The 27,019-nt window shown below is 41.6% G+C and overlaps 1 protein-coding gene across 5 annotated transcripts in view; it reads left to right on the top strand.

Moving 5' to 3' along the window:
- The window catches only part of KIF4A (kinesin family member 4A), a 131,270-nt gene that overhangs the window by 26,252 nt on the left and 77,999 nt on the right, over positions 1 to 27,019 (top strand). For all 5 annotated transcript variants that reach the window (XM_062183178.1, XM_062183175.1, XM_062183177.1 and 2 more), the window contains exons 9-11: positions 16,509 to 16,625; positions 17,235 to 17,410; positions 23,865 to 23,926. In XM_062183178.1, coding sequence (XP_062039162.1) covers positions 16,509 to 16,625; positions 17,235 to 17,410; positions 23,865 to 23,926 — 355 coding nt within the window. The remainder of the gene's footprint in view (positions 1 to 16,508; positions 16,626 to 17,234; positions 17,411 to 23,864; positions 23,927 to 27,019) is intronic.

Raw genomic sequence — 27,019 nt, 5'->3', positions numbered from 1 at the left:
ATTCCTGCCATGTCATTGACTACTAGCCCACTGGCTGCTCTTGCTTGGCCATTGCCCGTGGTCCCCCATAGTTTTCCAAACCTACTACCTCCCAGTCTGCAGCACCCTTGGTGCCACCTTTTTACAGCAGTGCTCCTCTGTATTTTTTTTCCATGTCAGTCTGATATATCTGCTTTTAATTTCACAGGAATTTCCCAGTTTCTAATCTACAAGTGATGGATTCACAGGTGCTTGGTGCTCTTCCCACTTGGCAGCATCTTTGTAGACTTTCAGAGGCTCTTAGAGGAATTCCCTTCAATTGTATTAGAGGGTTTTTACATACCCTTTCTGGGTTGCACATCTTAGCTTCAGAATTTTGGTTTCCTTATTTGTAAAACATATACTTTCATAGGGTTGTGGGAATTAAGTGAACTCATATTTTTCTAAAACACATTGCATAATTCATAGTAAATAGTAGCCTCTTCATAATGAGTTCCCTCTTCTCTATGTTTAGTTGCTCTGAGTAGTTAATGAAGAATATAATGATCCCACTGATATTCATGTACAGTCTCAGCTGAACTGAGACGACTAGGAGCTTGCTAGGGTACTTGTCAACATTTGAAATAGATTTTGAGGATGGAAAAGGCGTTTGCGGGTTTGATTATAGCAGTGGAAAGAAGTTTTCCTTAGCTCCCAAATTGGCATTCCCAAAGGCAAATACCCATCTGTGGGAGGGAATCATTTTCCACCTCTAGAGAACTAGGACAGTTGCTAGCCCTTCTGCAGTATTTTCAGAAGGGTAGTACGGCCCATCAGAATTTTGTTACATGCTGCATTACTGGGGGTGGGAGAAAGAAGTAGTAGCTGTGGGTCAAATTTGATTTGTGAGGCAAAGAAGTTGATGACATTATCGGAGTTGAGTCTTAAGATCAAGTAGAAGATGATGCCAAGAGCTGAAGGGAAACTAGAGAGGAAAAAAAAAGAAGTACTATTGTGTGCTACACTAATGATATTTCATATTTCAGTCAGTGGTTCTATAAGATTATATTGCCTAGTGATGTCATAGCCATCTTAGTACACTTATGATGTTTGCATAGTGATGAAATCGCCTAGTGATACCTTTTTCAGAACAGATCTGTATTGTTAAGCCATGCATGACTATAAGTAGGAAGAAGACAGCAGAGGGAAAAATAATGAGTTTGATTTTGGACATGTCAGATTTGGAGTGCGTATTAGGAAAATCCAGGAAGAAATGGCAAGTTCAGGACAAGAACTCAGAGGCAACATCTGTGCTGGAGATAATTATTAGGAATCTATAGGTGGGGGAGTTGTATAGGAAAAGACTAGATAATGAGGGAACCAACACTAAATATTAGCACGGAACACTCATAATTTAGGAACACAGGTAAAGGACTCAAACAGGTTGAAGGGACACTGGAGAATCATGTCTAGTAACTAGGGTAAGAATTTCTTTCCCACTTGGCAGCACAGATTGACACCTGTGTCAAGGGCTTCAGCATCATTGTATAGGATGAGGGATAAAGCAGGCAAATGGGTTTGTCCTTTGAGGTTTTTGATAATCTTTCCAGACCAGTGTAATTTGAGTGGTGAGGGATTGTGGCAGATTGCATCAGACTGAGAGGTGAACTTAATTACTGTTCTAAATGCTGTTTACCATTCCCATCAATTTCTTTGTATATCCGTTAGCAATATGGAGTGATATGTAGCTTCTTTCTAAACTTTTCATACGTGGTTCATGGTGTATTTGTCTTCTGTAACTGATTTTTTTTTTTTGGTTCAACATTATGTTGGTGAGATTCATCTATCTTGATAATATAGCTCTATTCTGGTAGTGTTTTATTAACTAGAATCTTGAATTTTGAGATATAAAATGGTATCCATTAAAACATCACTGACAATATTTATTCTATGATGTAACTCTTACTCTTTGTTAGCAAGGAGAAGTGTGCTGATGGATATACTCTGGGCTTCTAATATTGTTTTCCTCATGAGAATCTAGTTTCTGATTTAAAATTGGATTGGGGTTAGTGTTCTATTATTTGAAATGATAATTGCTGTTGGTTTTAGTGAATTATATATAATTTGTTTAGATCCAGAAAATTTTTTTGAGTGCAAGTTGTCTGTTTCCTTTAGTAATTCTAGTTCCTTAGAGTCCTGTACTAACTATTCTCTTTGGCTTCTGGGTCCCCTAGGGGTATTGTTACTGCCTTTTGCCTGCTCACTGAGGCTCAAGTCTAACAGCAGGGCTCCTGAACTCACAGCAGTCACTGTGGGAAAGGCACAGTGGTTTCTGCCCATGAGCCCACATGGTAGCAGTAGGCATGGTATCAGTGAGTCTGGCAGACCTTGAGGATGCATCAGAGATGAACAGGCCTGCCTCACTCCTACTCCCTGCCCTACCACCTCAGTCTTGGCTGGCTCCAGCACCTATTTGGCTTAAGAACCATAATTGAATCAAAGATAGGAATAGAGGGAATCTGGAATACCTTCAGCTCACCACTTTCCCCAATTCCATGTATGTTTTTTTTTAAAGATTTATTTTATTTATTTGAAAGACAGAGTTACAGAGAGAGAGGTCCTCCATCCACTGGTTCACTCCCCAGATGGCCGCAATGGCCGGAGCTGCGCTGGTCTGAAGCCAGGAGCCAGGAGCTTCCTCCGGTCTCCCACATGGGTGCAGGGGCCCAAGGACTTGAGCCATATTCTACTGCTTTCCCAGGCCATAGCAGAGAGCTGGTTTGGAAGAGGAGCAGCCGGGACTCAAACCGGCACCCATATGGGATGCCAACTCTTCAGACCAGGGCTTTAACCCACTGCGCCACAGCACCAGCCCCTCCATGTACATTTTAAAAACAGATGCTACCAAGCTCTCACAAAAGCATGGCATGAGATTATTCATTTTTCTAACATTTTACTAAGTATATTATCAAAATGATGAGTAAAAAATGGTATCTCATTTTCATTATTATAGTTATTAGTGAAGCTGAATATAGTTTTATATTTATAGACCATCTATATTCCCAGTTAAATTACCTATCCAATGTATTTCTCTCCCTTTGGTTGGTATGGTTGCTATATATTTCTTATTAAGTGTATCCCAATTTTTTGTTTTTATTTTGAACATAAAGCATATTTAGGTCATTGCCAGCTAGGTTATGATTAGATTACAGATAGATAACAGATAGATTATAATTGATATATACAACAGAACAGTGCCTAAAGCATAACCATTCAATGAATGTTCACAAAGTAAAATTCATCAGTGTAAATGATACCAGATGAAGAAACAATATTACAGGCATCCCAGAAGTGCCACTTGTACTTTCTTTCTGGTACTGCGCCTTCCTTAGAGGGTACCTACTGTCCAGACTTCTAGTCTTGAATTATTTTTACAGAATGGACTTCTTTGTGTCTGACCTCTTTCACTCAGTGTAAGGTCACTAGAGAAAACATAAGATGCTTAGCTAAATTTAAATTTCAGCTGAATGACAAATCATTATGCATGGCACATACTTTTATTAACAAAAATGATTTCTTTGTTTATCTTAAATTTCAAATTTGACAGGATATTTTGTATTTTTTTTCTGTTTGCTAAATCCGATAACCCTAATTCAACATTATGTTTGTGAGGTACTCTGTATGCATGTAGTTGTGGGTCATTCATTTTCAATAATATACAGTATTCCACTGAAGAATATACCACAATTTGTATATCTTTTCTACTTGGATGGGCATTTGGGTAATTTTGAGTTTGGGACTATATGTTAGGGATAGTACTGCTTTGAATATTCTTGTACAAGTATTTTCAGTTAATGTACAAAGAATCTTCAAAAAGATCATGAAAAATGCATATTATGAAAAAACTATGCATGGATTTCAAAAATATTTTTGCACCAAAATAAATATATCTTTGAATTCCATTTTTTCTTCTTTATAAACAATATTTATTTATTTATTTGAAAGGCAGAATGAAAGAGAGAAGGGGAGAGACAGAAGGAGATCTTCTATATCCACTGGTTCACTCTTCAAATGGCTACAACAGCCCATTCTGGGCCAGGCTGAATCCAGGTCTCCCACATGGGTGCAAGGACCCTTCAAGCACTTGGGCCATCTTCTGCTGCTTTCCCAGGCACATTAGCAGGGCCTTCTGATCTGAAGCAGAGCAGCTGGAACTTGATATGGGACACGTGTGTCACAAGCAGAATATTTGCTCACCACACTACGCTAGCCCCTGAATTCCATTTTCTACAAATTTTTTGAATTATCCAAATTCCTTCAATCCTGAATTCTTCTGTCTCTGCTACCCTGTCTCCCTTGTGTTAGAATTAAGCTTCTCAAAAAAGTTTCTACTGCTTAGCAACACATGTGATTCTGTCTGAATTTCATTAGCATGGGTACAGAAAATTGCCTAAGTCATGTATAAAGTTTAATAAATCATTATAAAGTGAACACCCATGTAACTACCATCTTGGGTTGAGAAACAAAACTCATACAGCACCCATGAATGCTGCTCCTAGATCATAAGACCTCCCATCCCTTTCCAGTTAACTATTCTCCTGAGTTCTGTTATGGTGACATTGTTGCTTTTCTTGATAGCATCACCTGTATATATGGGTACCTCTAAACGGTATAATTTAGTATTGTCTATTTTTAAAATTTATATGAATGAAATCATACTGCATATAATCTGTTGTGTCTTATATCTTCCACTCAACATCATGTTTGAGTGATTCCTCTTCATTTCAGTGTAGTATTCCATTGGATGACTATGCCACAATTTCTTCTTTCAACTATTGATGGATATTTCAGTTGTTTCCAGTTTTTGGCTATTATCAACAATGCCTATGTGAACCTTCTTGTACATGTATCCTGATGCATATGTGTTAGAACTTTCTAGGGTATACCTAGACATACAATTGCTAGATCATGGAATGTGGGTATTCCAAATTGTCTTCCAAAGTGTTTGTGCCAATGTATAAGAGTCTCTGTTGCTCCATATCCTCTGACACCGTTTTGTCAGCTTTTAATTTTGCTGCTCATAATTGTGTGGTGATGCTGCACTGTAGTTTTAATTTTCATTTCCTTGATGACTTTTGTCATCTTTTTATGTACTTTTTGGCCACATATTTTCTTTTCTTTTCTGCAAAATGTCTGTTCAAGCCTTTTCCATTTTGCTATTGAATGTCTGTCTTAGTGATTCTTAAAAGAAGTTTTTTATATGCTGTAGGTTTTAGTAATTGGCCCATTATATTTATTGCAAATATTCCCATTCCCATATGGTTTTTAAAGAATCTTCTTCATTGCTGGCTTGTTTTTTCATTCTCTTTTCATTTATGAATACTGTATCTTGTGTCTTGTTTAAGAAATTCTTCTATACCCCAACGTCTTGAAGATACTCTCCTGTATTATCTAATAAGAGCTTCATGGTCTTACCTTTCACATTTAAGTCTTTAAGTCTTTAAATCCATCTGGAACTGTCTTTTGGACATGGTGTGGTGTAGGGGTCCAGTTTTGTTTTTGCAAATACTCATCTGTCCCAGCACTGTTACCCAACCTTTCCCTACTGATAAGCCATGCCACTTCTATCATATATTAAATGCTCACATGTCCTTTGGTTTTTCTCTGGGTATTCTTTTGAACCAAAGTTAAGGCTTCTAAATCAATATACTTAGTATCATGCTCCATTTATTTAGAACTTCTTTTGTTTCTCATTTTTTCTTGGTAGCAGTCCCATACATATTTTGTTTTATTAGATAATTTCTATTGATAACACTATATGTGATGTCTTTAAGACTTTTTATTGAATTATAATATACAGACAGAAGTACACCCATCATAAGTATATAGCTTGCTGAATTTTCACAAACTGAGTAGACCCAAGTAACCAACATAAATAGAATCTTTTAATATTTTATTTTCTAGCTTTGTTTTGGTTTATGGGACTAAAGCTTATTTTGTAATTTTGGTTTCTATCCAATCTGATTCACTATCTGGGTAGTCTGTTTTACCTTGCTAAAATTACCATGTAAAAGATCACCAGGGATATATGTTTTTTTAAGATTCACTTTTATTTATTTGAAAAGGAGAGTTACAGAGAGAAAGGGGGAAACACACACAGAGAGAGAGAGAGAGATTGAGAGATTGAGATCTAGATCATCCATTCTGGTTCACTCCCCAAATGACCACAGCAGAGCCTGGAACTCCATCTGAGTCTCCCACATGAATGGCAAAAGCCCAAGCACTTGGGCTATCTTCTGCTGCTTTCCCAGGTGCATTAGCGGGGAGCTGGATAGGAAGCAGAGCAACTAGGACTTGAAGTGGTGCTCAGATGGGATGCCACCATCATAAGAGGTGGCTTAATTCACTATGCCACAATGCCAGCCCGCACCAGGGATATCCTAATTACTGGACGTAACTGATTCTTCTCAGTGCCTATCTTTTCTGACATCTCTGTGGCATTTACATGTGAACCTACCCTTTTTGAAATTCTTCTCTTGGCTTATAAATCTTCACTCTCCTAGTTCTTTTCCCAACTCAAACAATTCCTAATCAGTCTCTTTGGCTTTTTCTTCCTGTTATTCCATTAGGGTAACTATTGCACCCAGCACGATCTCACCAGTTAGGAGTGAGCATCCACTAGCTGCTTTTAGTTCTTCTTTAGCACTGTTGCGGAGTTTCACCACTTCCAGTCTCCTCATGCTGCCTCCGTGAAGTCCTTGTTTTTATCCTGCATATCTGGACAGTAGCCTCCTAACTTTTACACCTTGAGGCATCCCATTCTAAATACGATAGCTGGTTTAAGCTCCTTAAAAGATCACTTTGTATGTGGTACCTCTCCTGGATAGAAGCTTTGAAGTGGTGTGTCTCTGCGTGTGGAATGACGTCTGAAAACCATAAGCCGGCCTCCCAAACCTTGGTGCCTTGGTCCCAGTCTACCTCCTCAACCACCTTTCAAGTTTCCCTACCCACAATCTCCACTCCAACTACATGAGCCCCACAATGTGCCTGTATAATTCTGTGTACTCTCATCATAGCTGTCTCCTCTTCTCCCCTAGAATGTAGGACACACTTGCCCCCAGCTCCCACAATCAAACCATCTACAACATAGCCATCTTTTATGGCCCAGCTGAAGTCTTGGGGTTTTAGACATTGCCTTCGTTTTAACCATTTCAGCTTCTCATGTACTTTTTCTCCTCTGAAATTCTGTAGTGCCGAGGGACCACATTATCGTTTTCTGCCCCTCAATGTTTCCAGCTTCATCTCCTGACACTTCCCTACAAAGTGCAGGTCTCCAGCCACAGCAGTCTACCCCTGATTTCCCCAAACATTTCTCTTGTCTCAGGTCTCTGTGCCATTGCACCTGTGTGTTGTCTGCTGGGTTTTTTTCTTTTTCTTGCCACTGCCTCAGAAACCTGGTTCCAAGAAGCATCCCTGTTCCTCCTGTGTTTTTTTAATCTCTCCCTCTCTACTGCCTTCCCCCTCAGCATACTAATGTTTCTCCCGTTTTAAAATAAAACACTATCTTTTGTCCTTCTTAATGCTACTCTCTTCCCTTTTCCTCTCTGCTGTTTTACCAGCCCTCCATCCTCATCCCATTGAAACTGTCTCTGCCAGTGTCAGCCAATATCCTAAGCAACTGAACCCATTCAGCTCCCTTCGGTCCTCCCCTTCCTTTACGACTGCCATGTCTGATGCCCTGCCTCTTATTCTAGACAATAGCATTCCTCTGTTGACTGTGGCACTGCCCTCTCCTCATTTTCCTCTCACTTTTCTGGAAACTCTTTTTTTTTTTTTCTTCTTCCAGATTCCTCCTCTTCCACCCACTCCTAGCTGAAACACAGCCCAGATTCTGTCCTGGGGATTTTTTTGTCTTCCTACTGTTTGTTCCCACCTTTCCCCTCCAGGAGTCTCACCTACATACTTGCTTATAACTCCTACCTAAAATGCTTTGCTCCCAAACTTCTGTCTTCACCCATAACACATATTTCTGCCTGTAAATATGGTTGCTGGGGGTGGGATGGAAATCTCATGGATTTCCCACAGTCACCTCCTGGACCACACATATAAAACAGAACCCCTTGTCTGTCCCTGCCTCTCTGTTAAACTGGCCTTTCCATCACCTGCATCTGCCCAGTTACTCCAGTCAGGAATCCAGGGCATCATTCTATGCTCTTCTTTTAGTCTGGCTTATTCCACCAATCCCACCAGTCCCCAAGACCTGTGGGCTGGCAGTACTACCCTCTCATATTTCAAATCACTCTCTTTTCTTGAACCCTACTACCACTTCCTTAGTTCAGGCCCTTATCATTTCTCTGATTCTAACAAGCCTTCTAGCTGGTTTCCCTGTCTTTAGTCAGGCATCCTTTTGGCCAACTACCAACTGGCCAGCCAGGGTATTCTTCCTAAGCCTCCTACCTGGCCACGTCACTCTGACGTGGAAACACTTCCCAAGCTCCTCACTTCGCACCACACCGCTGAGCGTGGTCTTGATGCCTTACCCTCCCTACCGGGCCAGCTTCCCCTCTCCCCACTCCTCCCTCGCTGTCTGCTTAGCCACACTGAGTGTGCCAACTTGCTCTCATCTGCGTGTCTTTGTAGGCTCTGCTCCCTCTGCAGGAAGTGCCTTCCCTCTGGCTCCAGGTGGCTAACTCAGTTTTGCCCTTTAAACACTCAGATGTTAAAGGTCTGCCGTCATCTCCTTGAAGAAACTGTCTTTGAAGATTTATGTTATCTATTTGAAAGACAAAGTGGCAGAGAGAGAGAATCTTCCATCTGCTGGTTCACACCCCAAATGGCCACAGCTGCCAGGGTTGGGCCAGGCAGAAGTCAGGAGCTTTTTCTGGGTCTCCCACTTGGGTGCAGGGGCCCAAGCATTTGGGACATCTTCCACCGCTTTCCCAGGTGCATTAGGAAGGACCTGGATTAAATTCGAACCAGCACCCATATAGGATGCTGGCATTGCAGGCAGCAGCTTAATCTGTTATACTGCAATGCTGGCCCCAGAGAACTGTCTTTGATCACCTCCAGTGTCCCCAATGTGGATTAGGTGCCAGTTCTTATTTTCCTGCCACCTGTGTCCATCATAATTCCTGACACATGATAACTGTTCAATAACTGTTAGGTAGTGGGATAAATGAACATCTGCCTTATTTCTAGAATTAGTACATGTCACATTCATTCTCCTTCTTTTTCACCTTCTACAGCCAAAAGCCCACTTGGTCATGTCATTTGCGTCTTAAATACCTCTGAGTTCCATCCCCTGCATTCCATTTCCACAGCACTGTTTCTCAGAGGTCTCTCACCTGAGCTGTTAAAAACCTAGATAGTTTCTTTTTTTATTATTTTTTTTTATTTTTTAACTTTTATTTAATGAATATAAATTTCCGATGTACAGCTTATGGATTACAATGGCTTCCCCCACCCCCCATAACTTCCCTCCCACCCGCAACCCTCCCCTCTCCTGCTCCCTCTCCCCTTCCATTCACATCAAGATTTATTTTCAATTCTCTTTATATACAGAAGATCAATTTAGTATATATTAAGTAAAGATTTCAATAGTTTGCACCCACATAGAAACACAAAGTGAAACAAAAAACCTAGATAGTTTCTTAAACACCAATTTTCACTCTGAAACCACTTCCAAATGACTACCAAGGTAATATTTCTAAAGTCCAAACTCCCTCTTTTTTTTTTTTTAAAGATTCATTTTACTTATTTGTAAGTACGTACTTATTTTTTTTAATTTTTTTTTTTTGGACAGGCAGAGTGGACAGTGAGAGGCAGAGAGAGAGAGAGAGAGAGAGAGAGAGAGAGAGAAAGGTCTTCCTTTGCCGTTGGTTCACCCTCCAATGGCCGCCACTGCCTGCGCGCTGATCCAAAGCCAGGAGCCAGGTGCTTCTCCTGGTCTCCCATGGGGTGCAGGGCCCAAGCACTTGGGCCATCCTCCACTGCACTCCCTGGCCACAGCAGAGAGCTGGCCTGGAAGAGGGGCAACCGGGATAGACTCCGGTGCCCCGACCGGGACTAGAACCCGGTGTGCCGGCGCCGCAAGGCGGAGGATTAGCCTGTTGAGCCACGGCGCCGGCCCAGTAAGTACTTATTATTACTTATTCATTTTACTTATTACAGAGTTACAGAGAGAGGTAGAGACAGAGAGATAGAGAGGTCTTCCATCCACTGGTTCACTCTCCAGAAGGCCACAACAGCCGGAGCTACGCCGATCCGAAGCCAGGAGCCAGGAGCTTCCTCCTGGTCTCCCACACAGGTGCAGGGGCCCAAGGAGTTGGGCCATCCTCCACTGCTATCCCAGGCCACAGCAGAGAGCTGGATTGGAAGTGGAGCAGCCGGGTCTCGAACCGGTGCCCATATGGGATGCTGGTGCTTCAAGCCAAGGCATTAACCTGCTGTGCCACAGCGCCAGCCCCCAAACTCCCTCTTTAAAACCTTTCATTTGTTTCCTATCATCCACAACAGATTTTTAGCTGCCTTCTTTTTAAAGCAGAGGAACTGTTTTTTTTTAAATGAAACCTTATAACAAATTCTAACATTTGAAATAGATTAAAAAACAGATTTTAAATTCATGTAAATGTATTTTATAAGTTCAAATTTATAACATTGAGTAGGTCGATCTTTAAGCCATAGGAATATTATAGCTATTTTTATGATTGTAATTCTTTCATTATATTAACTAGAATATCATAAAATTTTCCATTATAAAAAACTTCAATACATCCAACAAAGGACTTGTATCTCGATTGTATGAAAATCTCTCAAAACTCAAAAGCAGAAATCAATCCAATTAGAAAATGGGCAAAAGGCATTAACACTTATTTCACCAAAAAGGATATACAGTTGGCAATAAGCACGTGAAAAGGTGTTCAATATCCTTATTCATAAAGAAAATACAAATAAAAACCATAATAAGATATCACTGCATACATTTCAGAATAGCTAAAAGGAAAAATAGTGGCAATTCCATTTGTTGATGAGACTATGAAGAAGTTGGATCTCTCATACACTGTCAGTGACAATATAAAATGGTACACCCACTCTAGAAACTAGCCCAGAAGTTGCTTATAAAACTAAATATGTGTTTACCATACAGCACAGCTATCAACTGTTGGGCATTTATACCAGAGAAATGAATATGTATGTTCACACAAAAACCTATAGATGAATGTTGCAGCTGCTCTATTGAAAATAGCCTCAAACTGGAAACAACCCAAATGTCCTTCAGCAGGTGAATGATTAAACTGATACATCAGTGTCATGGAATACTATTCAGCAGTATAAAGAATTTATCTTTCAGAGCAAGCCTATTCCATTTCCTGAACTGTTCCTCTTCATTGTCTTACCATCTAACCTGGCATCCAACCAACAGCAAATATGAGGCAACCTGACTCCCTAAATCTTTCTCTCCAAACCAGACTGCTTTCCTCATGTCCAAACCTGTATTTTCAGTGCCTACTGAATACTTTCAATGAGCTATGCCCACAGGGCTTCGCACAAAAACACTGAACAACCTGTACTCTTCTGTTCTTTATTCGCTGAATGTTTAGTATATGTGTACATTATTGTAGGACTGTGCTAGGTATTAGAGATACATAGATGAATAAGTCACAATCCTTACTCTGAAGAAGTTAAAATCTCTCCTTCATTATTTATTTGTTGCCATAGTAAATAAATACCCAAAGGTATTGGGTAGTATTCACTACTATCTTATTGCTCGATCTGTTCTCAGTCTTACAGAGAGAAGAACTTCTGGTTGTGTAATTGTAATTGGGCATTTTTCTTTGGAGTCATCCTTGATTGGAACTTTTAATTCTGGTGTTACTTACTCCATCCTTGTCAAGAGCTTATCATCTGAATGTCTTAACTGCAGGGAATCACATCCTGTTTTCTGATGATTTCTTTCTAGAGAGCCATTCAGATCCCTCAGCTCCTTTCTGTTCCAAAGCCTCGACTCTAATTTGAAGGAGGAAGGAAAAACTCTCGCTTTATCCATAAGTCTGTGGTTCTTTCCTAGGTCATACTAGCCATAGATTCTACTCAGGATTCTTCTGGAATTTTGTTTTGTTCCTACATGAAACTGTAGCTGGAAGTTTTACTCAACAGCCGTGATAAATTATATCCTGGTAGGATGTGGACCAGTAAGGTGGCACAGTATTGTCTTTGGCTAAAAAGGGAAAGAAAAGAAAGGAAAAGACTAATACAGGGATTGGTACAGATATTGGCGAACAGGTTTGAAAAATCCCAGCAGGCTCTCCTTCACATCTGGGGTTGGATAAATGATTGCAAAGTGGTATCTCTTCCAATTGGCAATAAAAGAAATGAAAGGGATGGTTGCTTTAGGAAATTGTTTTGTTTTAGATTGGGGCGATTTGAACATCTATATAGATTGAAAAGAAGGAATTAGTGAAGGGAAAATAACTTTGAAATCTGAGAAAGTAAGAGAGAAAAATCAAAGGATCATGGGTCCCAGGGAAAATGGAGGGAATAGAAACATAAGGAGAGGTACAAAGCAAAACCCTGCACATAAAGGTAGTTACTTCATCTGGAACAAGAGGAAGGATGAGCAAAGCAAAGGAAAGGAAAGAGTATGAGGTGAAGGAGGGCAGGCTAGGGAGCCCTTTTGGAGAACTTTCATCTCTAAAGTATTTGGTAAAAATCATCTACTAATAAAGAATGAATGTCGCCTTACAGTCTTGAAAATGATGAGTGTTTATAATGACTGCCAGGGTGAATTATTAGGTTAGTCAAGTAGGATTAAAAAAGAAAAGACTGTCAATTGACAGAGGTCATGTAGCATGTTTATGATATATCCAATTGATTGAGTTATGTTATTTCTTCAGCATTGCAGCCTGTAGATAGGCATCCTTACACTTGTGCACGTGTTTGCACATGTGTGCGTGCACACACACACAAACACACATATACAGCTAGTTTAATATAAGGTTAGGAATTGACATGTTGAGAAGGCATAAAGGTCATTGATCCCGTGGTTGCTTGTGAAAGTGTAACTGAAATGATTGCCCACAGCGTTCAGAATAGATAATTGAAGGACAGGAAGAGGCTAATGTACTGAGAATATTAGAAAGAGTCAGTATACTGGTAGTCACAATATGGGTTAAAAGCAGGATCCATGCAGGATGTAGTCAGAGGAATTTGGAGTTTAGAATCTTATAAGTGTGATAGGTTTCAGGTTATAAAGTAGTCCAAAAGGTAAGTAAAAGGTAAAGTAGAGCTAACAATAATGATGCCATTTGTCTTAGTCCATTTATGCTGTTATAACAAAATGCCTTAAACTGGGTCATTTATAAATAATAGAAATTTATTGCTCACAGTTCTGGTAGCTGGTAAGTCCAAGATCATAGCACTAGCAGAGTCGTTGTCTGGTGAGAGCATGTTCTCACAGTGTCCTCACATGGCAGCAAAGGCTGAAGGGAAAAAAGGACAAATGCTGTATCCTCATGTGGCAGAAGGGGACAGGAGGATAAAAGGGCCTAGCTGAGGCTGGTGTTGTAGCATAGTGGTATGCCACCTGTGCTGCCGGCATCCCATGAGGGCACCAGTTCATGGCCTGGCTTCTCTGTCTCCGGCCCAGCTCTCTGCTAATGGCCTGAGAAAAGCAGCAGAAGATGGCTCAAGTGTTTGGGCCCCTGGCCCATGTGGGCAACCTAGGTTAAATTCCTGGTCCCTGGCTTCAGCCTGGTCCAGCACTGGCCATTGTGGCTACCTGGGGAGTGAACCAGTGGATGGATGATCTCTCTTCCTCTCTCCCCCACCCCCATCCCTCTTTTTGACTTTCTAAATAAATAAATCTTAGAAAAGGAGGGGATAGCCCTTTTGTAAACCATTACTCCCATCCGTAAGAGCAGAGACCCCGTGGCCTAATCACTTCCTAAATGCCCTACCTCCAAATTTGAATGTACTTCAAAAAGTTCATGGAAAATAGAATGAAACGATTTCTGGGTTTGCGGGCTGGTGCTGTGACTTAGCGGGTTAAACCGCCATCTGCAATGCCAGCATCCTGTTTGGGTGCTGGTTTGAGTCTCAGCTGCTCCACTTCTGATCCAGCTCCCTGATAATATACCTGGGAAAGCAGTGAAAGATGGCCCAAGTGCTGGGGCCCTTGTATCCAAGTGAGAGACTGGGATGAAGTGTTTAATTCCTGGCTTCAGGCTGGCCCCGCCCTGGCTGTTGTGGCCATTTGAGGAGTGAACCAGCAGATGGAAGATCTCTCTATCTCTCCCTCTCTGTAATTCTGACTTATAAATAAATAACTAAATAAATCTTTAAAAAAGATTTCTGAGTACAAAAAATTTTTGAAATCTATGATAGTGTTTTCATAATGTACATGTATTATTCAGTTTTCATCACTATAACAAGTGCACAAGAAAAGCTACTTATGAAGGAAGGTGGCTTATATGGGCTCCTGGTTTTACAGGGTCACCATCCAAGATCAGGTAGCCCCATTGGCCTGGCGTCTGCTTGAGGGCAATGTTAGCAGAACACATGCAAGAGGAAGGACCACATGGTGAGCCAGGGAGCAGAGAGAGAGAGAGAGAGAGAGCGAGCAAGAGCAATTGGACCCAACCTCAGGCTTGTGTAACCAATCCTCTCACAAGAACTACCTTCTGAGGGTGTGCCCCCAGCGACCTAAGCATCTCCCATTAGGCTCATCTTCCAAACACCATAACTGGATCAAGTAGCCACTGTTTCCCACCAGCACCATCCTGAGGCCAAGCCTTTAACTAAACGTGGTTCTTTGGGAGACACCAAGATTAATTTCCAAACTACAGTGATGCATTGTCCATGAATTTTACGAAGATTCTTTTTACAGTTGCATTAGCTATTAAGTTTAAACATGAATCTTGGAGAGGACACAAACATTCAAACCATGGCACCATTTATTCCTTTGTTTGATACCAAGGGGCTTCAAGAAGGTCATAGAAAATGCATGTTATGGAAAGACTACGTATGAGTTTCAAAAAGTTTTTGCTCCAAGATAAACTTAACTTTTTTTTAAAAAAATATTTATTTATTTATTTATTTATTTGAAATTCAGTTACAGAGAAAGGGAGAGACAGAGATCTTCCATCCACTGGTTCACTCCCCAAAGGGCTGCAATGACTGTGGCTAGGCCAGGCGGAGCCAGAGCTTGGAGTTTCTTACAGGTCTCCCACGCAGGTGCAGGGGCCCAACCACTTGGGCCATTCTCTGCTGTTTTCCCAGGCCAGATCAGGGAGCTGGATCAGAAGTGGAATAGCTGGGACATGAACTAGTGCCATATGGGATACCAACAATGAGGAAACGGCTTTACCTGCTGTGCCACAACATCGGCCCCTAAACTTGAAGTTTCTCACAAATGTGTTAAAGCACTTTTACATGTAGTATCTTATTTAATTCTCACCACAACCCAGTAAGGATAGATTGACCTCACTTTATTATTTTTTAAGAATGAGAAACAGAGTTCCCATCCACTGGTTCGTTCCCCACATACCTGTAGCAGCCGAGGCTGGGCAGCATTGAAGCTGGAAACTCAATCCAGGCCTTGCGTGGGTGGCAGGAGCCCAATTACTTGAGCCATCACTACTGCCTCCCAGAGACTGCATTAGCAGGAAACTGGAGTTAGGAGCTGGAACTGGGTATCAAATCCAAGTACTCTGATATGGGACACAGATGTCCTGATCTATGTCTTAACCACTAGGCTAAATGTCATCCCCAAATTTACCTCATTTTGTCAAGGGAACTTAGCCAACATTGTGCAGCTAGTCATCGACAGAGCCGGAATTGGAACCCAGGTCTCTCTGACACCAACACCGTGCACTTAGCCATTATACAATATCTAACCTTTTCACAGATGCTTTAATGGGAAGACAAGAGTTTTACAGGGACCTCAGAGATTATTATAATGTTTAAAAATAAACCTTGAAATTAAATTAAGTGGAAAGGAATCTTCACCCTTTGTACAGCAACAAGGGAATAGATATTCTGATATGATATAATAGAAAGAGCATAGGACTTGACTGACATCCTGAGATGGAATTTCAGGCCCACCACTTACTAGACATGACCTTAAGCAAGCAATTTAACAACCTCTGAGGTAGAGATGAGAAGAGAATTATAAAAATAATAATAACAAGATGGCAAAAATATGGGTAGAAATTGTTCATCTAATTTCATGGCATCCATTTAAGGATTGTGGTAATGATTATAAAATGTAAATAATTATACAGATGGTGGTTGTCATGGTGATCATTATCTGTCTGCTTTGTTTCTATGGCAAAGGGCAGGAAGTACCAATTGACTCAATTGTGCGTGCCCAACATTTGGACCTTTGTCCTTTAAACTTAGAGGCAATATCAGAAGTGAACAGGATTAAGAAGTTTCCTTAGGTTGATGACAATATTTCTATGAGTCTTTTTTATTTTCTCTTTCTCAGAAGACCATGTCAGTATATGTTAGATGCTTTACCAAGCAATTTAAATTCTGTTTCCTGCTGTTAGGTATTAATATTAATCGAGGCCTCCTATGCTTGGGAAATGTAATCAGTGCTCTTGGAGATGATAAAAAGGGTGGCTTTGTGCCCTACAGAGATTCCAAGTTGACTCGACTACTTCAAGGTAAGCCCAAAGTGCTTCTAAATACAAGAGAGACTACCTCAGAATGATAGTGCTCAGAAAGCAAAGATACAATAGGTTAAAAAGCCAACTCTTTGGACTCTCACTTCACAGCTGTCTAGTTGATAAATCAGGGAAAGAGCTGTTGGCAGTGAGGTTTCTGCGATAATGGAATGATGTCTTCATATAAGGCTTTGAGAGCCAAGAAATCTGTATATAGTACTTTGTACCTCAAGATGAACTTGGTTACTGTTCCTTTAATTATTAGTACTGCCAAGAAGAATTTCCTGGAGAGTTAAAATCCTCCTAGAGAGGGCATCCTAAAAATATTTAACCCTAATAGTGGCTCCTATATTACTGGGTCAGGCCCTGGTTGTTTTAACTTGGTTAACTCTTGAAATCATAGTCTCTATTGTGAATGGGAACACATGCAGGAGGATTCTAAACAATATCATTTCACACATCAGAAATCTTTGTTTTATATTGACACAAACAAGAATGAATTTTTCTACAGCTCTGTGTTTGAAATCACCAACCCAAATGGACAGCTTTGCTTGCATCCTACTTGTTTGGTTTCATTTTCTTCCATTGTGCTTCATTGTTCTTTTTCAGATTCTCTGGGAGGTAACAGCCATACTCTTATGATAGCCTGTGTGAGTCCTGCTGACTCCAATCTAGAGGAAACGTTAAATACCCTTCGCTATGCTGACAGAGCAAGAAAGATCAAGAACAAGCCCGTGATTAATATTGATCCCCAGATGGCTGAACTTAATCATCTAAAGCAACAGGTATAAAGGACTGAAACTTTTGTAGGGAAAATTACGAATATGTGAGTGGAACAATGGAGCTTCTGTTTCTGAGTTTTTCCTCTGTCCGCAGCTTGGAGATGTTGGCTAAGTGTGGGGGACCTCTTGCAGTAACTCCTGTTAACATGTTTACTGTCCATTTAAGATTGGGGTGGTATTGGAGATTTCACTGATGAAGAATTGAGCAGTGGGGGATGAGGCTAGAGAAGTAGACAGAGGCTGAACCTGGCCGAACCTGCCTGAACCATTATATGATGTGTTAAAGAATTTAGAATTCAACCTGACAGCTGTGAAGAGCTACTGAAGGATTTTAAGGGAGAAGGCAACATAATGGAATGTGTGTTTTAGGAAGATCACCCTAGCAAGTGTAGAGAAAGTAGATTAGAGGTGGGCATGACTGGAAGAAGGAAAATGAATTAGGCTGTTGTAATAAACCAGGTGAGAGTTTGGCCTGAAATAAGGACAGTAGTGACAGAGATGAAGAGAAAGGGCCAAAATAGAGGGGAAACAAGACAAGAAGGAGGTAGAATGTATAGGGCTCACTTGGTAACAATTCTGATGTGGGAAACGAAGAGTGAGTAGGAAGAGTCCAGATTCTCAAATTCTTTGCTTGGATAACTGAGCAAATGGTAGTGCTAATCCTTAAATCAGAGAATACAGGAGGAAAAACAGAATCAGGAAAATGGAAGTGATGAATTCAGTTTGGGGTATTTTTAATTTGAAGGGCCAGAGGGTCACATAAGTAGAAATGGGCAAACATAGCTGGCTATCTCAGTTTTAAATAGAGTGGTTGAGGTGAAGGTAGAAAATTGAGAGTCATTAGCATTTAGATAGTATCTGAAGCGTTGGAGTAGATGAGATCCAAGAGTGCCTGACACATTAAAGGCACTCACTAAATATTTGTTGAATGAATGATTGCAGAAGAGAAGAAGGTCAAAAACAGAACTTTAGGGAATGCTAACATCTAAGGCATGGGGAAGGGAAAGACAGTGAGAGAGACTATTAAGGAGTAGGCAAGAGGAACAACAACGATGTCATGGAAGCCAAGGTTAGAACACTTCCAAAAGGATGTCAAAGGTATAAATTTACGAAATGTAAAGTAAGGATTGAAAAGTGTCTCTTGATTTTTATCAGCAGAGAGTGTATGGGTGAACTCTGTAAGATGGTGGTTAGGGAGTGGTAAGAGCAAGTTGCTGCAGGACAGGCTTTTTTTTTTTTTCAAGAAGGCAAGGCAAGAGAAGACAATAGCTTTGTAGCCAAGGGTCAAGAAATGCAGGTCTCTGTTTTTAAAATGTGAAAGAGACTTAATAAGTGACAGAACCAGTTGGGATAGACTGAAACTGAGAATAGGGACTAGTTCACAACTAGTTGAGATCCTAAACACGAAGAAAGATTTTCTCTGGATAGTAAAAGAGCTACCGGCCCCCAAGGCCAGAAGAAAAGAGGTTAGGATAGGAAGAACACACTGAAGCTACTTTGGAGGGAGAAGGAGAAAGGGAACTGACAGATTTTCAGCCGACCTTCTCAGTGGAGTAGTAAGAGTAAGCAGATAGTAGGGTAGAAAGCTTAAGGGTGGCTTGGCAAGTCCATAGAAGATTTGAAATCACTGTCACAGGCATGGAAATGGTATCTGGCTACAAGCATGAATTGCTAGTGATATCAGCATGACTGGTTGTATAACAACTCAGTAGCCTTGGTAAAGGAGCTAAGACAGGAATTGGATGTATATATGTTTGTGGAGGTCAAGGTTTCTTGTGTTCCAGCTTATAGTATACCCTTTCCACTGGAAATCTAGTGTTTTCTAACTGCCCAGTGCTCACCCTCTTGATAGCATTCCTCTATGATGCTACTCTTCAGTGAATGTCTTTTTTCTCTCCTTCTCCATTAGCACACTCTCCTCCTAGGGGTCACTGTAGAGAAAAAAAAAATGAAGTTGATTAAAAAGATAGTTTATTTTGGTACAAAAATGTCGAAGTCCATACTTTTTTTTTCATAATATGCATTGTCTATGAGCTTCTCTTTTTATTTATATAATTGAAAGTTGGAGAGACAGATCTCCCAGCCACTGGTTTACACCCCAGATGCCTGCAACAGCCACGGCTGGGCCAGGCCGAAACCGCAAGCTGCCTCCCAGGGTGTGTATTAGCAGGAAGCTGGGATGGAGAGCAGAGCTGGGATTTGAACCCAAGCACTCTGATACAGGATGTGGGTATTCCAAACAGTGTCTCAACCACTGCACCAAATGCTGTCCTTCTGTGAACTTTTTGAAGACCCTTTTTATAAGTAATTTACCTGTCTGCAGTGTCATTTAAATAATAAAAATGCCATACTCAGTTCTGATCTCTCCTACCCCATTTCCTTTCATGTTTATTCCTATTACCAAGATGCCCTTCTTCTTCCTGATCATTCATTTGGTCCTTCATCCCAGCAAGAAGTATTTATTAGATATTTATGTGCCTGGTACTGTGCTGGAGACATTGCTTAAGAAACCAGACAGTTTCTGACTTCATGGAGCTCACTGCCAAATGTGAGAGACAAACACTAAACACATAATCATCATATATAATTATAAACTGGGATAGTATGCTACACATAGTGTGTTCTGAGCATATATATCCTATACTCTGTTACATATCTAGTCTGGGAAAGCTTCCGGTGGCAGCGACATTTGAAGTAGGATATTTGGGATTGAGTAGAAATATGCAGAGATCCAGGGAAAGAAACAGCCTCTGTGGCAAAGTGTAGTGGTTAGGAACATTGACATTGCAACCAGACTGCCCAGGTTTCAAATCCTGGGTCTGTAACTAGCCAGCTATGTACCATGGGCAAATTCTCTGTGCCTCAGTTTCCCTATCTATGCAGTGGAAATAGTAGTACCTGCTTCACTGGGTTTTTGTGGGGGGTTTAATGAATTAATATAGATATAGTTCTTAGGACAGTACTTGACATAAAAAGCACTCAAAGGATCTAAGTTAGGAAGGAGCATTTGAAGGACTCATAGGATGCCAATGTGGCTAGAATGTAGAAATTAAGGAAAGATTGTTACAGTATGAGGCTAGAGAAAAGAGACCTGATGAAGGACTCATAGGCAGTGTTAAAAATGGTCTTAAGAAGCAGGAATGTGGCACAGTGGTTAAGTTCCTGCTTGAGATGCATTGCACACATCTCAAGGAGTGCCTGACTCAAGTCCCAGTTCCTCTACTTCCTATCCAGCTTCCTGCTAATGCATAATACACTGAGAGGTAGCAGAGGATGGCTCAAGTTCTTAGGTCTCAGCCACCCATGTAGGAAACATTGAATTCTGCGCTTTTGGTTTGGCCAGAAGACCTCTTTCCACCCATGTCTCTGTCTCTCTGTGTTTCAGATAAAATGAACATAGATTGTTTAAAAAGGGATTTTTTTAAGATTTATTTAATCATTCATTTGAAAGGCAGAGTTACAACCAGGGCTGTTCCAGACCAAAGCCAGGAGCCAGGAGCTTCTTCCAGGTCTTCCACAAGGGTGCAGGGGCCCAAACACTTGGGCCATCTTCTGTTGCTTTCCCAGACGCATTAGCAGGGGACTGGATCAGAAGTGGAGCAGCCGGACACAGCCAGCACCCATATATGGGATGCTGGCATCACAGGTGGTGCCTTTACCCATTATGCCACATGCCAGCCCTGAAAAACATGATTTTCAGCTGAGCAGTAAAATTGATCATTTACACCTTTAAAGATTTTGTACTTATTTATTTGAGATGCAAGGAGATATAGAGAGAAAAAAGAGAGAGCTCCTATCTGGTTGCTCCATTGCCATATTCCTGCAACCCCAGTCAGATTTCCCACGTAGGTACCAGGAATCCAACTACTTGAGCCATCACTGCTGCTTTCCAGGCTCTGTACTAGCAGGAAGCTGGGGTCAGTAGCCCAAGCCAGGAATCCAATCCAGACACTCCAGCGTGTGACATGGACATCCCAACCAGCGTTCTGAGAGCGAGACCAAATGCCAACCTCATTCATTTCTGTTTTTAAGAGATGATCTGGCTGCTGTATAGATATGGATGATACCATCGCAGGAGCAGATTTGTGACTGTTGAAGAAGGACTGCAGTAGTCCAAGTGATAGATACAGGATTTAGACTTGTGGTGATGGTGACAGAATTAACCAGTGAATTAAATAAAGAAATGAGGAGAATGACGCTCAGGTTTCTGGAATGTGGAATTCACTGACCTGGTGTGCACTGAAGTAGTACCAGGTTTGAGCATAGCAGACAGAACTAAGTGGAAATACCAGGTACATAGTTGAAGTTGAAGGTCTAAAGTTCAAAAGATATGTGTTAGAGACAAATGGGAGTCACCAGGTTACACACAATAATTGAAACAATAGGCAGAGATGAGACTTTAAGAAGAGAATATAACGGTGTAGTAGGCTAAGCCTCTGCCTGTAGTGCTGGCATCCCATATGGGTACTGGACCTAGAAGAAGCTCCTGGCTTTGGATTGTCCTAGCTCCAGCCATAATGGCCATTTGGGGAGTGAACCAGTAGATAGAAGACGTTTCTCTCTGTCTCCCTCTCTCTGTAACTCTGCCTCTCAAAGAAATCAAGTCTTAAAAAAAAGAAGAGAATATAAGGAAACAGATTCAAGTAAGAAGACTGATCTTGAGCTTTGAGGAACTTTACTGTTTAATGGAGAAGTGGAATGATACTGAACCAAGGAGGAGACTTAAAAGATCAGCTGGAAGAATAGAAAGAAAGCCAGGGAAGCATACTGTTTGGTAATCCCAGATACTGGCAGCTTTCAGGAAGGATGGAGACTGGAAATGCCCATTGGCTTCAGTGATGTGCGGATCATTGGTGACCTTCTCAAGGAATTTCAATGGGATGACGTGGACACAGATCAGAATGGAATAGGTTGAGGAGCATATGGGAAGGGAGCCAGAGAAAATGGAGGGAACTTGGTGGAAACTGTTCTCTCAAACGTTGTGAAAGAGAAATAGGGCAAGCAAGATAAGAAATAGGGTTACAGAAGGTGCTTTTTGTTTTAAAATGGGAGAGCCTTACTAGAAGGATCCTGAAGAAAAGGGAGAAGTTGAAGACAGAAGGCATAAGATTCATAAGGAGGCAGGAAGAGTGGGGGCCCCAAGTACAAGCCTGGAGACTCGTCTCAGGAGGCAGAGCAGCCCCTCCTTTATCCTAAGAGGAAATGGAGGGGCCGGCACTGTGGTGCAGTGGGTTAAAGCCCTGGCCTGAAATGCCGGCATCCCCTATGGGCTCCGATCCTAGTCCCGGCTGCTCCTCTTCCAATCCAGCTCTCTGCTATGGCCTGGGAAAGCAGTAGAAGATGGCCCAAGTCCTTGGGCCCCTGAATCCACGTGGGAGACCCAGAAGAAGCTCCTGGCTCCTGGCTTGGGATTGGCGCAGCTCCAGCCATGGCAGCCATCTGGGGAGTGAACCAGTGGATGGAAGACCTCTCTCTCTTTGTCTTTCTTCACTCTCTCTCCTCTACCTCTCTCTGTAACTCTGTCTTTCAAATAAATAAAATAAATCTTTTAAAAAAAGAGGAAATGGAGTAGAAGCTTGTAAATTTACTCTGGTTTAATGTCCATCTCTGGGAGGCCTCCCTTGGACTGTTTTGGCATTTCATTAATTTTGCTTGTTTTCAGAACCCTAAAGCACTTAACTATCTGACAATTTAGTACTGTCTTTTGTTATTTTCTCCTGTTTCTGGCTTCAGGCTTATCCTCTGCAACTAGATTGTAAACTTGAGAGTATCGACCATGTTTGATTTTTGTATGCCCCCATGTTGCCTAGCTTGATACTCAGTTGAATTTTTGTTGAACACCTAGTTTTTTGTTTTTGTTTTTGTTTTTGTTTTTTTTTTTTGACAGGCAAGTGGACAGTGAGAGAGAGAGAGAAAGGTCTTCCTTTTTGCCATTGGTTCACCCTCCAATGGCTGCTGCAGCCGGCGCATGGCGCTGATCCGAAGCCAGGAGCCAGGTGCTTATCCTGGTCTCCCATGCAGGTGCAGGGCCCAAGGACTTGGGCCATCCTCCACTGCATTCCTGGGCCACAGCAGAGAGGTGGCCTGGAAGAGGGGCAACCTGGACAGAATCCGGCGTCCCAACCGGGACTAGAACCTGGTGTGCCGGCACCGCAAGGCGGAGGATTAGCCTAGTAAGCCACGGTGCCGGCCGAACACCTAGTTTTAAAAATCAATTAAGGTGCTTAGCTAAAAGGTATAACTCATTCTAAGTAATAGTTGTTCATATACTGCTGATTGTCCTTTTACTATTGACTCATCAGCCCTTGATGCCTTCTGGGGTACCCATGATGATCTGAACTAGAATTCATAGGAATTGAGTATAATTACCCTGGTACTAATCATAGTAATGTCACTGCCAAGGGATAAATAGCTTTTGATTGGAGACTAGCTGATTATTTTTCTTTGTTTCTCCCAGGTACAACAGCTACAGGTCATGTTGCTGCAAGCCCATGGAGGTACCCTGCCTGGATCTATAAAGTAAGAGCTGGATTAATATTAAATGTGTATTCTAGCAAAGGCTCTTTCTCCTCATAGCTTTTGTCCTTGATATGCTCAAGTATCTGATAGCACTTGGCGTCAAGGTAAGGGATCTTACCAACCTTGTTGACTGTTTAGGACTTACCTGTGAGATAACCTGACATAAGAAGTAGTTCTGGCCTCAGAAATTCATTTATGGGAATTTGTGAGGAAAAGCTGCCTCTTCTCCCCAGTTTGTTTATTTGACTGATTAGTTATACTTGCATAGACTTATGGCTATTTAGTCTATGAGTTAACATCCACTACTATCACTTGTTTTATTGCTCAGATAGTACATAAATGCTGTAATTGTTCATTCAGAGCAAGTCTTTCAGGTTGGTTCTTTGTGTTCTGAAATAAGTCCTCAACTGTTTTGAGCATCTTCAAGATGTCCCCAACTCATGGCCGGCGCCGTGGCTCAACAGGCTAATCCTCCGCCTTGCGGCACCGGCACACCGGGTTCTAGTCCCGGTCGGGGCACCGATCCTGTCCCGGTTGCCCCTCTTCCAGGCCAGCTCTCTGCTGTGGCCAGGGAGTGCAGTGGAGAATGGCCCAAGTGCTTGGGCTCTGCACCCCATGGGAGACCAGGATAAGCACCTGGCTCCTGCCATCAGAACAGCGCGGTGCGCCGGCCGCAGCGCGCCTACCGCGGCGGCCATTGGAGGGTGAACCAACGGCAAAGGAAGACCTTTCTCTCTGTCTCTCTCTCACTGTCCACTCTGCCTGTCAAAAAAAAAAAAAAGATGTCCCCAACTCCTATTTTCCCTGTCTCAGTTCTAGAATCAACCATCTCTCCAGGGATCCCTGGTTTCTTTTTTGGAAAATGGTGTTTAGAAACCAAGATTTGGATGCTAGCTAGCCCTAGCTGTGCTCGTTGTTACGGGGGTATTACTGCTTCTAGGCCCCTTCAGTGAGGAAAGCTTGGCAATATCTGCATTTTTGTGTCTCTCTGTATAATTCTTATAAACTATTAATTTAAGTTGATATCTCTGATTCAATTGTAACACTGCAGGATTTATTTTAGTGTTTCCCCTGTCCTCTATATCTTCTTTCTCAGTTAGAAACACAGCTCTCACGATGGACAGTCTATTCATCTAGTTGTTCAATTCTAGTATACACATAGTTTCAGAACTGCTAGCCTGTTCTCCTGTGAGAAGCATTTTTATGAACTAGATTACTGCATGTATGTATAGTTCTTATTGTTTTTAGGCTTAGAGTGTCCAGAAAATATACTGGTCCCCACAATTATTGTTTTTCTTTTTAAAGCTTTATTCATTTTTGTGAGAGGCAGAGTAACAGAGGGAGACAGAGAGACAGAGAATCTTCCATCCTCTGATTTACTCCCCAACTGGCTACAACAGCAGGGGCTGGGCCAGGCTGAAGCTAGGAGCCTGGAACTCTATGCAGTGTTCCCATGTTGGCGGCAGGGGCCCAAGTACTTTGGTCATCATCTATGTGCTGCTTTCCCAGGCACATTAGCTGGGCTCTGTATTGGAAGTGGAGCAGCTGGGACTTGAACCAAAACATGGTCAGCATCTCAGAGAGAGCTCTTGTGCCCATTTATTGTCACTCATATTTCCGCTGCTGGCCCAAGACAACTTACTAATCTGCTTCTGTCTATATAGATTTGCCTCTAGTAGACATTTCATGTACATGGAATCATAGAATGTGCTTATTTTTGTCTGGCTTCTTCCACTTATATTGCTCAAATTCATCCCTGTGTCACTTGTATCAGTAGTTTGTTCCTGTTTATCCCTGAATAGTATTCCATTGTCTGGATGTAACCCATTTTGTCTATCCATTTAGCAGTTAATGGACTTCTGGATTCTTTCTAGTTTGGGGCTTTGATGAGTGACGCTGCTGTGAACATTGACTTCTAAGTTTATATATGGACATATGTTTGCACTGGGTGGATACCCGGGAATGGAATTGCTGGGTGGTGTGTTTACTTATTTAATAAACTGTCAAACTATATTCCCAAGTGGCTACACTGTTTACATTCTCACTGTGCTTCTGGGTTTTGATTCATAGTTAGAAAGCCTTTTCCTATGAGTTAAAAGAGGATTCTCACATGTTTATTTCTAGTAAAATGTTTCTGTTTTATTTTATTTACATCTCATTTTTTTATTTGGAGTTTATTCTTATGCATGGTGTGAGTCTACTTTCTTTTTTAGATTTTATTTATTTATTTGAGAGGGAAATTTACAGACAGAGGGAGTGACAGAGAGAAAGTTCTTCCATCCACTGGTTCATTCCCCAAATGGCCACAACAGCTGGAGCTGAACCAATCCGAAGCCAGGAGTCAGGAGCTTCTTCTGGGTCTCCCACATGGATGCAGGGGCCCAAGTTCTTAGGCCATCCTCTACTGCTTTCCCAGGCCATAGCAGAGAGCTAGATCGGAAGAGGAACAGCCAGGACTAGAACTGGTGCCCATGTGGACTGCCTGCACTGCAGGCGGAAAATTAACCTGCTGTGCCACAGTGCCGGCCCCCCTACTTTCTTTTAATATCCGTATTTTCAGTAACTCATTCTTTTTCATTATAAAAGTGATACATCACTTCTTCTTGTAGGATACTTAGGAAAGTAGAAATAAGACTTAAAGTTGCCATAATTTCAGCATCCAGAGATAACTATGTTCCCATTTCTAATGTTCTCCCTTTGGATAAATTAGTCTGGGTTTCCTAATAGTATTTCAGAATGTTGGATAAAGTGAGGAAAACTTGGTCCCATAGGATCTCTTAAAGGCCTATTCTCACTCCATTCACTTTAGAAGCAATTGACTCCTCTTCCTTTCCTTTCAGTTTAGCATAAACTTGTTTCATGGATGACAAGACTAACAAAAACAAGGCCAAACAAAATCATTCCAGACTTACTATAAAAAATAATTTCATGGAGCAGGCGTTTGGTACAGTAGTTGGGGGCATTCCTTGGGACACCCTCATCCCACACTGGGGTACCTAGTTTGAGTCCTGGCTGCTCTGCTTCCAATCCAACTTCCTGCTAATGCACAACATGGGAGGCAGCAGATGATGGCTCAAGTAATTGGGTCCTGCC

Source organism: Lepus europaeus, chromosome X, assembly GCF_033115175.1.
Source record: "Lepus europaeus isolate LE1 chromosome X, mLepTim1.pri, whole genome shotgun sequence".
NCBI lineage: Eukaryota > Metazoa > Chordata > Mammalia > Lagomorpha > Leporidae > Lepus > Lepus europaeus.
This window is presented reverse-complemented; position numbering and strand designations above follow the sequence as displayed.